Below are 15680 nucleotides of genomic sequence, written 5' to 3' on the forward strand. Positions count from 1 at the left end.
CTTCTGTTTTTCAAGACCTGATGGCAAAAACCCTTGACAAAGATTCTCAATAAAGACAAAAACGGCAGGTTCCTCCTGGCATATAGAGGATCTTTGACTGGTGATTTTTTAGAAGTTAAGAACCTACTACAAAAAAAAGATCCTCACTATGACAAGAGCACGCTACTGATTGTTGGGATCCACACTACTGCAAAATAGTGAGTCAAAGATCCTCTATACATGACAATTGTCTGTTTTTTAGACAGTAATGCGCTTCTGTTTTCCAAGACCCAATGGCAAAAACCCTTGACAAAGATTCTCAATAAAGACAAACACGGCAGGTTCCTCCTAGCATACAGAGGATCTTTGACCAGTGATTTTGTAGAAGTTAAGAATCCACTGCAAAAAACTTTAGTCAAAGATCCTCACTATGACAAGAGCACGCTACTGATTGTCGGGATCCACTGTACTGCAAAATAGTGAGTCAAAGATCCTCTATACATGACAATAGTCTGTTTTTTAGACAGTAATGTGCTTCTGTTTTTCAAGACCTGATGGCAAAAACCCTTGACAAAAATTCTCAATAAAGACCAAAACGGCAGGTTCCTCCTGGCATATAGAGGATCTTTGACTAGTGATTTTGTAGAAGTTAAGAACCTACTGCAAACAACTTTAGCCAAAGATCCTCACTATGACAAGAGCATGCTACTGATTTTTGGGATCCACTGTACTGCAAAATAGTGAGTCAAAGATCTTCTCTATACATGACAATAGTCTGTTTTTTAGACAGTAATGCGCTTCTGTTTTTCAAGACCTGATGGCAAAAACCCTTGACAAAGATTCTCAATAAAGACAAAAACGTCAGGTTCCTCCTGGCATATAGATCTTTTTTTACTAGTGATTTTGTAGAAGTTAAGAACCCACTGCAAAAAACTTTAGTCAAAGATCCTCACTATGACAAGAGCACGCTACTCATTTTTGGGATCCACTGTACTGCAAAATAGTGAGTCAAAGATCTTCTCTATACATGACAATAGTCTGTTTTTTAGACAGTAATGCGCTTCTGTTTTTCAAGACTTGATGGCAAAAACCCTTGACAAAGGTTCTCAATAAAGACAAAAATGGCAGGTTCCTCCTGGCATATAGGGGATCTTTGACTGGTGATTTTGTAGAAGTTAAGAACCTACTACAAAAAAAGATCCTCACTATGACAAGAGCACGCTACTCATTTTTTGGGGATCCACAGTTCTGCAAAATAGTGAGTTAAAGATCCTCTATACATGACAATAGTCTGTTTTTTAGATGGTAATGCGCTTCTGTTTTTCAAGACATGATGGCAAAAACCCTTGGCAAAATATGTTCAAAATCTTCTGTTTCTGAGGACACTCCAAAAAAACTTTAGTCAAAGATGAAGCTTATCAAAGCTCCTTCATGTGACAAGGACGCCATGATGTTTTTAGGATCATTTCAACAAGGTTGTTTTTTTTTGTTAATTATTCAATTAAAAAAAAACCTTCCTACACGTGCATTGTATTTGTTTCAGCAAGTGAAAATAAGCTTCAATCGGTTGTTTTTCCCCGCCCCTGCCTCGCTTCATTAATAAACTCGGTGGCGTCATAGAAATGGGCGTGGTCACGTGGCGAGAGCAGAGAGAGAGAGAGAAAGGGCGGCTCCATGCGCATGTGCAGACGATGTGCAGCGCTGCGGTGTCGGCCGGTGGACATTCAGAGAGATGGCGCGGCACACGACCGGAGCGCAAGGACAGCTGGCCGGCGGTGGGGGGGCTTGACTTGTTGTTATTATTATCATCATCATCATCAGGAAATAGGACTCTTTTTTTTTTTTTCAAAATTACGCTCGAGAACACATTTTTGAAGACGAATCAAAGGTATATATTTTTTTTTTTTTTAGGTTGATAGGAAGAACATTTTTTTTTTTGAAGGCGAGGAGGCTGCAACAAAAGAAGTTTCCTGCGTGCGAGGACTTCGGGGGGCTACGCAGGTCACATAGATGGTTGGTCCACAGAATGAACGCCCAGCTGTCGATGGAAAACATCGGCGACCTGCACGGAGTGAGCCATGAGTCCGTGACCGGCCACGGGGAGCTGCTGAGCGGCCACAGCCCGCATTCCCGTCCCCACCCGCGGGGTCTGCAGAGCCACCGCGCGATGGGCATGGCGACCCTCCTGGACGGCGGAGACTACCACCACCCGGGGCACCTGCACCCCGCCATCAGCATGTGCGAGGCCCCCGGGATGAGTGCGAGCAGCACCTACACCACCCTGACCCCCCTTCAGCCTCTGCCCCCCATCTCCACCGTGTCCGACAAGTTTCCTCCCCATCACCACCACCACCATCACCACCATCACCCGCACCATCCGCACCCGCATCCCCACCAGAGGATCCCCGGGAATGTCAGCGGCAGCTTCACGCTCATGCGGGAGGACCGCAGCCTGGCGCCCATGAACAGCCTCTACCCCGCCTACCACCACAAGGACCCCTGCATGGGCCAGAGTCTCTCCCCGCTGTCCGGCTCCGGTCTGGCCGGCATCCACACCAGCCAGGCCGGCCTCCCGCCCTACGCGCACCCGGGCGCCGCCATGCCCGGCGAGAAGATGCTCACCCCCAGCGGCTTCGAGGCGCACCACCCCGCCATGCTGGGTCGACACGCCGAGCAGCACATGAGCTCCTCGGCGGGGATGGTGCAGCTCAACGGCCTGCACCACCACCCCCACGCCCATCTCGGAGCGCAGGGCCACGGCCAGGGGCTGGTGGGCGGCCGGGAGCAGGCCTCCGGTCTCGGGCAGCAAGGAGCCATCAACGGCGGCGCCGGTGCGGGCGGAGGCCAGATGGAGGAGGTGAACACCAAGGAGGTGGCGCAGAGGATCACCACGGAGCTCAAGCGCTACAGCATCCCCCAAGCCATCTTTGCCCAGCGGGTCCTGTGCAGGTCCCAGGGGACCCTCTCCGACCTGCTGAGGAACCCCAAGCCCTGGTCCAAGCTCAAGTCCGGGAGGGAGACCTTTCGGCGGATGTGGAAGTGGCTGCAGGAGCCTGAGTTCCAGCGCATGAGTGCACTCAGGCTCGCAGGTGAGCGAAGCCTCGGTAAAGCAACATTTTTTTCCTACATTTTCCTTCCATAAATCTTGATTAACATTGATTCTTATTCGAATAATAATCCAACAAGCCTGTTCATTTGTGCATATTATGTTGTTGTTGTTTTTTGTGCAGGGATTTTCCAATCAAATGCATGCAAAATGAAAAATAACAAGTCTAATATTTGCACCCCTGGCGCAGATTATTGGGGTAATTGTGCATGTGCAACATTTTTGGTGTAATTTTACCACCAAATATCGACCCCGTGCTCATGTAAGTAAGTCGATCCGTGAGCCAGGAATCGTTAGGGATGTGTTTATTTTGGTGGAGATGCAAGTGATCAGCCTTTTTTTTTTGGTCTTGTAAACACACCGCGTGGGTGCAGGGATGCAAATAGACATTTGGCCTTACTGTGGTGGAAAAAACCTAAAAGTGGTGTTATTATCGCACATTGCATTGCTGTTCAATTGGTTTCTATTTATTTATTTATTTATTTATTTATTTATTTATTTATTTATTTCCACTCTGGGGTGTGTTTTGGTGTCTTTAATTAACTGATAGACCTCTGAATTAATTTGTCCCTGTGGTGGTCAGGAGTCAATTAGGGCGCCAATTGGTGACACGCTCACACGCACACACTCAAACGCACGCAATTGGACGTTTTTTGGGGGGGGGGATTGGATTATTTGATGCTATATGGAGTCTAATCTTTTTGGTTTTGAAAATCGAGGCCATATATCAGTGCAAGGTGTGTACATATGCGTGTGTGTGTGTGTGTGTGTGTGTGTGTGTGTGTGTGTGTGTGTGTGTGTGTGTGTGTGTGTGTGTGTGTGTGTGTGTGAGTGTGTGTGTGTGTGTGTGTGAGTGTGTGCGTGTGTGTGTGTGTAATCGCAATTGATTAGTTCTTTTTTTGTGCAGCTGCTGTTTTATGTGTGTGTGTGTGTGTGTGTGTGTGTGTGTGTGTGTGTGTGTGTGTGTGTGTGTGTGTGTGTGTGTGTGTGTGTGTGTGTGTGTGTGTGTGTGTGTGTGTGTGTGTGTGTGTGTGTGTGTGTGTGTGTGTGTGTGTGTGTGTGTGTGTGTGTGTCTGGGTGAGTGCACATAATTTTTTCAATTATAAAATAGCTGTAAAAACAAATGCGGCGTGCAACTCTTGGAAATGTATATGTATTATTCTTATTATTGTTATTATCATTATTATTATTATTACTATATTGAATAATGAATATTATTGTATTCAATGAGATTTTTAAAAAAATGGCCTAATAGTCAGAATTTCAAAGATTATTTTTGCCATTTCCCTGTAAACATGACACAGTCTAATATTTAACATGCCATATATTTAATTATATACCATGTGTGCACACACTTACCAAATATTTGAAAAGATAATGTGAAAAATTATTTCGGATATTTGATCAGTGAGCCCTGCAGTTATTGATCCCCTCGTCCCTATGTGAACTATTGTGTTTGTGTGCGCGCGCACGTGCACGCGCGTGTGTATGTCTGATATTATTATTGATTTTTAAACCTTTGAAATTCATCTCAGGCCCCCCCCCCCTTTATATATTTAATTATTCCCACCATAATGCAACACAAAACACAATATCATGTTTAAAAATGTGCGTATATGTTTTGATGTGTATTGGCTGGTTTATCAGTAGATTGTTGTTTAATTCATGTAATATTTAGAGCATGTCCTGCAGCCAGAATGTGCACCCTTTTGCGCGCGGAGTTGTGTTGTCTTTGTCGTCACCTCCGTGCACCCAGTGTGTGTGATTGTGTGTGTGTGTGTGTGTTGTGTGTGAAGTTATCTGTGTGCTTGTAATGATTAGCTGAGCAGCCGCAGAGTGTTTGTGCATGCACGTGTATTTGTGTGTGTGTGTGTGTGTGTGTGTGTGTGTGTGTGTGTGTGTGTGTGTGTGTGTGTGTGTGTGTGTGTGTGTGTGTGTGTGTGTGTGTGTGTGTGTGTGTGTGTGTGTGTGTGTGTGTGTGTGTGTGTGTGTGTGTGTACGTGCGTATATGTTCCAAGCTGAGCCATGGGCCGCGCTGCAGGTTCTCCTGCTGTCTGCATGGCCTTCACTCCTGCTGATTTATAGCAGCTCTGACACCAGCAGTTAATATTTAGCAGCAGTGGATACAAGCTGCTGGTCTTGATAATCAGGTGCTCTGATATGAGGGCGCCAGTGTACGCTTTGCACAAAATAATGACGTTAATGTCGAGTGTGCTTCAGGTGGCAAAAAGGTTGGGAGATGTGTGGGAAATAATGCTCAGTGTTGATTCATCAATAGTGCTGTGCTCTTGGTAAAATTCCAGTTAAATATTGCATTGTGTGTGTAGATGCACTTATTGGAGAGCCTTATAGTTCTTATCGGGTCGGCAGCAGCCCAACTCTGCCCCCTCCTGGTCCATAAATCTGTATTTGATTAGGTTGGATGTGTCAGTGTGAAGGTGATCAAACAGAGAGATCTAGATGTTGTTTAAATGTGTGTTACATGAGTGTGTTCTACAGTAGGAGCTGGGGGTTGATTGTTTTCAGCACCATGGACAGCGTTCATTGGCACTTTGCTGACTCAACGGTGTCTGTGGATCGATTTGTTTCAATTCTCACCAAAATATATTATATTGGAGATTAACAGCATGCGTTAATATGGACTTTAACTTATAGCCCTCTTCTTTATTTGGATAGGTATGAAAGTTGTGTGCATGAATCTTCCAATTTAACATTCATCCACAGACACTGTTAACCAGAGCACACTGAGAGAACATTGATCCTATACAAATAACTAATCCATGTGAACTATTGTAAAATTGTGATTGTTTACCACATGTTGAAAAAGCAAATTGTGATTCTGCTCATTTTCTCGAGAAGCAGCTAGCGTACTAATCGCTAGCTAGCTGAAATGCTAACTTGAATACAAGACACGTTAACGTTTTAAAGATAAAAATTGGTTGATATATTTCAGTGTGTGTTTAAATACTTTTTTGAGCATATTCAACAAAACCATGATGTTAATATAGCCTTGATAGTCTTAATTGTAATAATGTGAACCACTACATAATAATTGGAGGTGAAGAATAAAATATATAGTTGTTTTTTTTACAAATTACAGTTTTGACATATTTTTGTATAAAAATTGCTGTATTTGTGGATTATTGTTAATTGGTCTTTGATATCTAGGAAGCTCATGTTGCACTCACTTGATTTGTTCTTCTTAGATGAAATAATTTTCCAGGAATCAATCAAATGTCCTGATTTTAAGTTAGGAGTTGGGTAGGAACATTTTCAACATGAATTGTTTGAGACTAATTTGTAAAAGCGAACCTTTATGCTTTCCACTATATTTATGTCCAGAAATAAATGAATATTTTAGAAGGTTTCTGGTCAAACAATAGACATGACCAGAAAAGCACTCCTTCAAGAAAATAATCCTTTAAAAAAAGTCCTAAACCCAGATCGTGATGCGGATCACTCCCAAAATCTAATCAGTTGTTACCTATCCTATTTAGAATAAAATGGAATGTAATACAATCCATTTATTGTCATTGTCATCACGGTTACCAACAAGTTTAAGTGTCATCCATCAGTGCAATGCAAAGAAACAAACAAAAATTTAAACAGTCATCAAAACAGTCCAACACACACACTCCCTCACTTTAAAAATATTGCACGTTACCATATTGCATAGATTGTCATCAAGAGTTTAGTATTCCACATGCAATAACAGAAACATTTGGCAGTGTCCCATTCCAGAATTGCATTTTATTTATAGAAAAATGTGGTAGTACTTAACCCAGGGATGTCAAACGTAAGGCCCGCGGGCCGGATCAGGCCCCCAAACAGGTTTTATCCGGCCAGCGGAATGAGTTTGTTAAGTATAAAAATGAGCCCAAATTTTTGAATGAAATAAACTGCTGTTCTAAATGTGTCCAGTAGATGTCGCAATAGCAATTTTTTGTATCTATGTAGATTATGCTATATATGTAAAAAAATAAAATAAAAATAATAAACTACATGATGTTAGTACATCAGTACATCCTGTAATTTGATTTTGATATTATTTTTTTTATCTTTAACACCAATGAGTTGACTGATGAACATTATCACATAATTTATTCAGAAAGTATAAATAAAGACAAATAAAGGTAGAATACTATTAACCGCAACAAGTAAGTGTAAAAAAAAAAAAAACAACATTATGATTTGTAAATGTTTGTTTTATTTTCAAACAAAGAATACAACCTGAAGTTGTCTTTATGTTTAAGTTATCGTGCTGTGACTTTACCAGTCCGGTCCACTTGGGAGTAGATTTTTCTCCATGTGGCCCCCGATTTAAAATGAGTTTGACACCCCTGATTTAATCGGTTCGTACCTGACATTTCCCTTTCACTTTCATCCAAATCCGGCCATACCTTTTTGAGCTATGTTGCTAACTAACAAACAGACATACAAACAAACCGCAGGGTGTCAAAGGATTTATAAAATCCAAACAGACTGCAAGAGGGTTTGTTCTATAACAGAATGAAATAAACGGAGTGAACCCTCTTGTCAATCATCCACTCTCTTTGTCTGTGTGGGTGGAGGCGAGGCCGCTAACATATACTGTACACATACAGGGAATATAAACGTGAGGTCGAATCTAATCACTTGTTGCCTATCCCATTTCTGACATCTACTAAACCTTTCATTAAAATCAGCCCATAACTTTTTGAGTTATGCTGCTATCAAACGGACAACAATACCTAACTCGCAGACAGACAAACAAACCCTGGCGATTACATAATCTCCTGGTGGAGGTTGTGAATATAATAGATCGCATGATGGTCAAAGGTTGAACCTAATCTGTTGGAAGCTGATTAAACTCCAATTTGTTCGGTCATTGAAACAATTATTTTTCCATTGAATTGATTATATGTTGAATTAATCCGTTCCGAGGTCAAGCTGTACACCATCAGGTGCTTACACAGAATCTTACAAGATTTGTAAAACTGTAAAAAAATATGATATGCTTATATTTCACAGCAATTAACTGTTATTTCACAATGAAATATAATGTAATCGTAATAATAAATCATAGTCCTATTTAATATCACAGCAACTTACTGTACATTCAAACTGAAGTTACAGCATTTAGTTCTGATGTTATGGTAATTAACCGTTAAATCACATCTCTACAGTTACAGTATATTACTGTCAAGATATTTTGCGTAAATAAATATAAATATTACTGTGAAAGTAATGCATTTTTAGCCAGACATTTGCTGTGAATTTACAATGAAAATGTTTACAGTGTACAAGGAAACTATATATACTGTAGTAGAGGTGCGATCTTTGGATCTGATTCCGATTCTTTGGGTGACGATTCGATTCAGAATCGATTCTCAATTCAACACGATTCTCGATTCTTCGATTTGGTATAATAATTATAATGAAACTTTTTCAAAGCAGGTTACAGTTTGGGAAAGCTCCTTCTGATTGCATGGAACAGCCTAAAAAATATGTTTAAAAACTGACTGCTGTAAAAGAAAAAAGAAAAATAATAATAATAATAATAATAGTAAACAAAAATTTACAAAAAAAAATTCATATATTTTTGAAAATCATTACTCAATTTAGAATTGGGGTAATAAGAATCGCGATTCAGATTTTAATTTTAAAAAAATTGCATCCCTAATATATAGTATACATCAGTGGTTCTCAAAATACGTACCATTAATTATGACGACCAACATTAAAATACAGTAGCATAGTAGGCCTAAGTATTCATTCAAATACAAGGCAGAGATTTTATGTAATAAGTGTATTTACTTTTTTGGCCACTGTAACATTACACACAGTTTGAACAGTTACACTGTGTTTGAATATAGGAAAATAAAACACTGTACTTTATCACGTAATTATTTGGCGTACCACTAGATATATAAGTAATACCTTATGAAAGTACCTCAAACAAATATAAACTAAGGCATGCACTAACTTAAAATAGATGCCTGTTACTCTCTACAGTTGAGTCATCTTTCCTGTGATAAAATGGCAACCAAGGTAATCAAAAAGGTCAACCAACAAACAAGATTTCTCTACAGAATCTCCTCTCTGGTTAACAAAAGCACCATGAAGATTCTAGCGGGAACTCTCATTCAAACCTTTTTCGATTACGCATGCACCTCCTGGTACCCCAGCACCTCCAAAACCCTCAAATCTAGACTCCAAACATCCCAGAACAAGCTTATCAGATTACTTATAGACCTCCACCCCAGATCCCACCTCACTCCTACCCACTTCTCCAAAGTGGGCTGGCTCAGGGTGGAGGACAGAGTAAAACAACTTGCACTGAGCCTAGTCTATAAAATCCGCTACACCTCCCTGATACCGAAGTACATGTCAAACTACTTCCATAACGTAAATGACCGCCATAACCACAACACCAGGGGGAGCTCCACTAACCACGTTAAACCCAGATTCCGATCTAACAAAGGTCTTAACTCATTCTCCTTCTATGCCACATCAATATGGAATGCACTCCCAACAGGTGTAAAAGAAAGTGCATCTCTATCCTCCTTCAAAACCGCACTAAAAGAACATCTCCAGGCAGCTACAACCCTAGACTAACCCCCTCGACCCACCACATCCCACCTACCCGGATTGTAAATAATCAAATGTAAATAATCAAATGTATATACTTGTTCTTATGCTTTCTGAGCTCACTATGTTCACCGCTCGCTGTACATATCCTACTAAGCCCGCCCCAATCCCCTCCTCTTCCAACCCCCCGGATTGTAAATAGTGTAAATAATTCAATGTATATACTCTGATGATTAACTTGTGTGATGACTGTATTATGCTGATAGTATATATTTGTACCATGAATTCATTAACGTGGACCCCGACTTAAACAAGTTGAAAAACGTCTTCGGGTGTTACCATTTAGTGGTCAATTGTACGGAATATGTACTGCACTGTGGAATCTACTAATAAAAGTTTCAATCAATCAATCAACGATCGACAACTCACAAACCCTTTCCCTCTTGTGTTTGCAGCCTGCAAGCGCAAGGAACAGGACCACGGACACAGCGAGCGGGGCAACGTGACCAAGAAGCCCCGCCTGGTGTTCACGGACGTGCAGCGGCGGACCCTCCACGCCATCTTCAAGGAGAACAAGCGTCCGTCCAAAGAGCTGCAGCTGACCATCGCACAGCAGCTGGGCCTGGAGTTGACCACCGTCAGCAACTTCTTCATGAATGCGCGGCGCCGCAGCTTGGACAAATGGGTCGACGACGGCTCCGGTCACCCGGGCGGGCCGAACGCCTGCACCAAAGCATGAACGACGGGAGCGCTTTGACCTTAACTCATGGACTTGACTCGGTGGAAAAGCTTTAAAACTTTAGAGAAACTTACAAACTTTTTTTTTTTTTTTTTTTTTTGCCCTTAAATCTGTACTATATTGATATTTATAGTATCCAAAGATGAGAAAAAACAAACCAAAGACTTCTTGTTCGACCTGCTTTGACATGTTTGTGTAACACACTGCAAAAAGGCCACAGTTTGACCCCGCCCCCTTGCCCCCTAGCCCCCTACTCTCATTGGTCTCTAGCTTTACTACACCCCCTCACTCCCCAGCATCAATCTATCACTCATCTTAAAGTGGAGCTTCTCAATCAAAAACAACCAAGAAGGCGGAGCTCCGGTGGGATTTGGCCAATCAACGTTCAAGAAAACTCAATCCCACAGGAGCGATTGTTGCTGGATTGTTGTTGTTTCTTGGATCCACGGACTGTTCCGGAAAGAAAAGAAAAAAAAGCCCCAAAAAGCGTAGTTTGAAAGCCAACCAAAGTCCGCAGTGTGATGTAGTGCTTTCCTTCCACGTGCTGAAACATCGTTTGAAACCGCAGCAGCAGTGCTTTGACCAAAGATGTAGTTGATAACCTCGACACTGCTGCTGGTTTTCTCAATCATTCATACATCACTCCATCTCCACACAAGCTGGAACCTATCCCAGCTCATATCGGGGCAACAGCGTGCAAGTCTACTCTGTGAACCGCTCCACTCCCAGTGGCTCCACAGTCTAAATCATCCATCCACTGACCACGTATCCAATTCATGGGCACTGGAGCCTACCCCAGCTGACTTATTGAGGGATTGCACAAAAGTCAGCTATATGAACCACTACGCTACCAAAAGCTCAACATTCTTAATCACCATCCATTTCTTCATTTGTAAATCTTTGTGAAGCACGACACAGCCAAAGGCACTTGTTTCTTTAATCATTCATTTCCTTCAGTTAGGCTTGTTTAACTGTCACTGTAGGTGCTGGAACCTACCCCAGCTGACTTAAATTACATGAATTTCTACACTATGAAAGTCGCTTTATTCAATAATCATCAATTTTCTTTGGAGTTAGACCTGATTAGGCTAACTGTAGGAGCTGGAGCCTACCACAGCTGACTTATAGGGCAGCTCTAAGTCAATTATGTGAACCACTGGGGATATAATCATCTATAATCATCCATTTTATTTAGTTAAATTAGTTTACAGTTACCGTAGGAGCTGGAGCCAACCCCAGCTGACTTCACTTTGGTGAACCACTCAGGATCAAAGTTGCTTTGTTCTGTAAACATCAATTTTCTTTGGAGTTAGGCCTGATTAGACTGACTGTAGGAGCTGGAGCCTACCCCAGCCGACTTCAATTGTGTGTACCACTACACCACCGAAGTTGCTTAATTCCATTATCCATATTCTTTGGAGTTAGGCCTAATTAGGCTGACTCTGGGAGTTGGAGCCTACCACAGCTGACTTATAGGGCTGCTATAATGAACCACTACCCTGCCAAAGTTGATTTAATCTCTAATTATCCATTTTCTTTAGTAAGACTTGTCAACGGTCACTGTATGAGCTGGAGCCTACCAGAGCTGACATCAATTTTGTGAGCCGCTTACACTACCAAGGTTGCTTTATTCTATAACCCTTCATTTTCTTTGGAGTTAGGCCTGATTAGACTGACTGTAGGAGCTAGAGCCTACCCCAGCTGACTTCAATTGCGTGTACCACTACACCACCCAAGTTGCTTTATTCCATTATCCATTTTCTTTGGAGTTAAGCCTAATTAGGCTGACTCTAGGAGTTGGAGCCTACCACAGCTGACTTATAGTGCTGCTATAATGAACCACTACCCTGCCAAAGTTGATTTATTCTCTAATTATTCATTTTCTTTAGATAGACTTGTCAACGGTCAATGTATGAGCTGGAGCCTACCAGAGCTGACATCAATTTTGTGAACCGCCAAAGTTGCTTTATTCTATTTCCAGCCATTTTCTTTGGAGTTAGGCCTGATTTGGGTGACTGTAGGAGCTGGAGCCTACCCCAGATGACGTATAGGGCAGCTGTAAGTCAATTATGTAAAAAATTACACGAGGCCTGATTAGACTGACTGTGGGAGCTGGAGCCTACACCAGCCGACTTCAATTGCGCGTACCACTACACCACCCAAGTTGCTTTATTCCATTACCCAATTTCTTTGGCGTTAGGCCTAATTAGGCTGACTCTAGGAGTTGGAGCCTACCACAGCTGACTTTTAGGGCTGCTATAATGAACCACTACCCTGCCAAAGTTGATTAAATCTGTAATTATCCGTTTTCTTTAGTTAGACTTGTCAACGGTCACTGTATGAGCTGGAGCCTACCAGAGCTGACATCAATTTTGTGAGCCGCTTACACTACCAAAGTTGCTTTATTCTATAACCCTTCATTTTCTTTGGAGTTAGGCCTGATTAGACTGACTGTAGGAGCTGGAGCCTACCCCAGCTGACTTCAATTGCATGTACCACTACACCACCCAAGTTGCTTTATTCCATTATCCATTTTCTTTGGAGTTAAGCCTAATTAGGCTGACTCTAGGAGTTGGAGCCTACCACAGCTGACTTATAATGAACAGGGCAGCTGTAAGTCAATTATGTAAAAAATTACACGAGGCCTGATTAGACTGACTGTGGGAGCTGGAGCCTACCCCAGCTGACTTCAATTGCGTGTACCACTACACCACCCAAGTTGCTTTATTCCATTATCCATTTTCTTTGGAGTTAAGCCTAATTAGGCTGACTCTAGGAGTTGGAGCCTACCACAGCTGACTTATAGTGCTGCTATAATGAACCACTACCCTGCCAAAGTTGATTTATTCTCTAATTATTCATTTTCTTTAGATAGACTTGTCAACGGTCAATGTATGAGCTGGAGCCTACCAGAGCTGACATCAATTTTGTGAACCGCCAAAGTTGCTTTATTCTATTTCCAGCCATTTTCTTTGGAGTTAGGCCTGATTTGGGTGACTGTAGGAGCTGGAGCCTACCCCAGATGACTTATAGGGCAGCTGTAAGTCAATTATGTAAAAAATGACACGAGGCCTGATTAGACTGACTGTGGGAGCTGGAGCCTACACCAGCCGACTTCAATTGCGTGTACCACTACACCACCCAAGTTGCTTTATTCCATTATCCAATTTCTTTGGCGTTAGGCCTAATTAGGCTGACTCTAGGAGTTGGAGCCTACCACAGCTGACTTTTAGGGCTGCTATAATGAACCACTACCCTGCCAAAGTTGATTAAATCTGTAATTATCCGTTTTCTTTAGTTAGACTTGTCAACGGTCACTGTAGTAGCTGGAGGCTACCCCAGCTGACATCAACACTGCCTAATTTGCTTTATTCTATAACCATCCATTTTGTTTGGAGTTAGGCCTGATTAGGGTGACTTTAGGAGCCTATCCCCAGATGACTTATAGGACAGCTGTAAGTCAATTATGTGAATGTGGCTTTGTAATCATTATAATCATTTTCTTTTGAGTTAGGATCAATTTAGGGGCTGGAGCCTACCACAGCTGACATTAATTACGCGAACCACTACACTACCAAAGTGGCATTATTCTATAGTAATCCATTTTCTTTATTTTGTTTAGAGTCACTGTAGAAGCAGCAGCCTACCCCAGCTGACTTCAATTATGTGAAGCACTACGCTACCAATGGAGCACTTATGTCGTTTTTTCCAATTTTTTTTCTTTGTTATTTATCCCGTACAGAGTTGTGGACCATCCCCGCTCACCTATTTAAGTTAAAAAATTAAAGTTAAAGTCCCAACAATAGTCACACACACACTAGGTGTGGTGAAATGTGTCCTGAGGGGAGCAGTGAGCAGCAGCGGTGGCCACACCCGGGAATCATTTTTGGTGATTTAACCCCCAATTCCAACCCTTGATGCTGAGTGCCAAGCAGGGAGGTAATGGGTCCCATTTGTATAGTCTTAGGTATACCTAAGGCTACCGATCTCAGGGCGGACACTCTAACCACAAGGCCCACTGAGCAGGCCATTTAGTTATTGCATGAAAGTCAGCTTTGTGAACCACTACACTACCGGTGGCTTTATTTACTAAATTGTGCATTGATTTTTTTTCGGGGTGGTGGTGATTTGATGAAAGTCAGCTATGCAAACCAAACCACTATCAGTGGCTCCTGCCTTTAGTGCAGAGCTGAAATATTGGACAGCACTCAAGTCAACTGTGTGAACCACTACACTACCAATGGCTCAACATTCTAAATCAATTTTCTTTATCATTTATTTTGTCTTACCACTGTTGACATTTAGAGGGATTGAACTAAGGTCAGCTATGTGGACCACTACCTTACCAATGGCACACATTCGCAATCAGTTTGGGGTCACCATTAAGCTGCTCATGCTGTATGTTAATGAACATTTTGCCTTACGGACGGACGCCTTCTAGAATCAGTTGTATCTTCCCAAGTGAGTGATGTGAATGTAACGGTGAGGGCCAATCAGAACACGTGGTGAGCGTTGTCACGGTGAGCCGCCGACGCCCTTTGCCTTTTTCTTTGATTCATTTTGTGTCATCAAACACGTCAAGTGGAAAAGGATCGATAGCGACGACCCGTTCATCCAAAGCCTGGAAAGCAAAGCTATGCATTTCAGCACAAGGAGGAAAGCACTACACGGAGCGGGGGGGGGGGTGGGGTTGGAGGGCGTAGCACGTTTGATAAATTAGCCGGGCCCCCCTTGTCATCGTTCTCCTCCTTGCCCTCCCCTTCCTCAAGGCTACGGTTAGCAGCTCTACATTCATCAGAAGAATCACCCAAAGAAAAAGAAAAACCAAACCAAACAACAACAAATGTGTCACCTGCTGATGTTTTCTAGTGTGAAACCAAAGATGCTACCTCACTCAAGTTCCATGTGTGATTTCTATCACTTTGACGATACCAAAGATAACCAAAGATCTTTTTATTCTTCTTCTTGTGTTTTTTTTTTTTTTTTTTTTTTTTTCTCAATGTCATCGCACGGCCTCTGTGAGCGAAGTTCAAAAAAACAATATTGTGTGTCTTTATCCCCCATGCACTCCTGCTCTTGCTTCAGTCTAATGGTCAAGTGGTGCAGTTTTAATATATGATGGTGCAACCATAGATACACACATGCAAAGGCCAGGGGGTGCTTTGTATCCAAATTGGGATCGTTTTGTTGTAAAAACTTTTTTTTTTAAAAAGGAACTGACAGTGTGTGTTTGCAGGGAAAAAGCTGTCCATATGCTAACTGTTAGCCTGATAGCATAGCGAGCAA

At 42.1% G+C, this 15680-nt stretch overlaps 1 protein-coding gene across 1 annotated transcript; it reads left to right on the top strand.

The window, feature by feature from the left end:
• Positions 1-1761: 1761 nt before the first annotated feature.
• Positions 1762-10588, top strand: onecut1 (one cut homeobox 1). Its single transcript, XM_062067052.1, has 2 exons — positions 1762-3068; positions 10111-10588. Exons 1-2 carry the CDS (start codon positions 2006-2008, stop codon positions 10392-10394), a joined length of 1347 nt encoding a protein of 448 aa, XP_061923036.1. The 5' UTR covers positions 1762-2005; the 3' UTR covers positions 10395-10588.
• Positions 10589-15680: the final 5092 nt, after the last annotated feature.

Source organism: Entelurus aequoreus, linkage group LG02 (assembly GCF_033978785.1).
Source record: "Entelurus aequoreus isolate RoL-2023_Sb linkage group LG02, RoL_Eaeq_v1.1, whole genome shotgun sequence".
Taxonomy (NCBI): domain Eukaryota; kingdom Metazoa; phylum Chordata; class Actinopteri; order Syngnathiformes; family Syngnathidae; genus Entelurus; species Entelurus aequoreus.

Excerpts from the sequence above, each read along its gene's own strand:
- onecut1 (XM_062067052.1), top strand. The coding sequence starts at position 2,006 with ATGAACGCCCAGCTGTCGATGGAAAACATCGGCGACCTGCACGGAGTG. Across the intron at positions 3,069-10,110 it reads GAGTGCACTCAGGCTCGCAG|CCTGCAAGCGCAAGGAACAG; the intron begins GTGAGCGAAGCC and ends TTGTGTTTGCAG.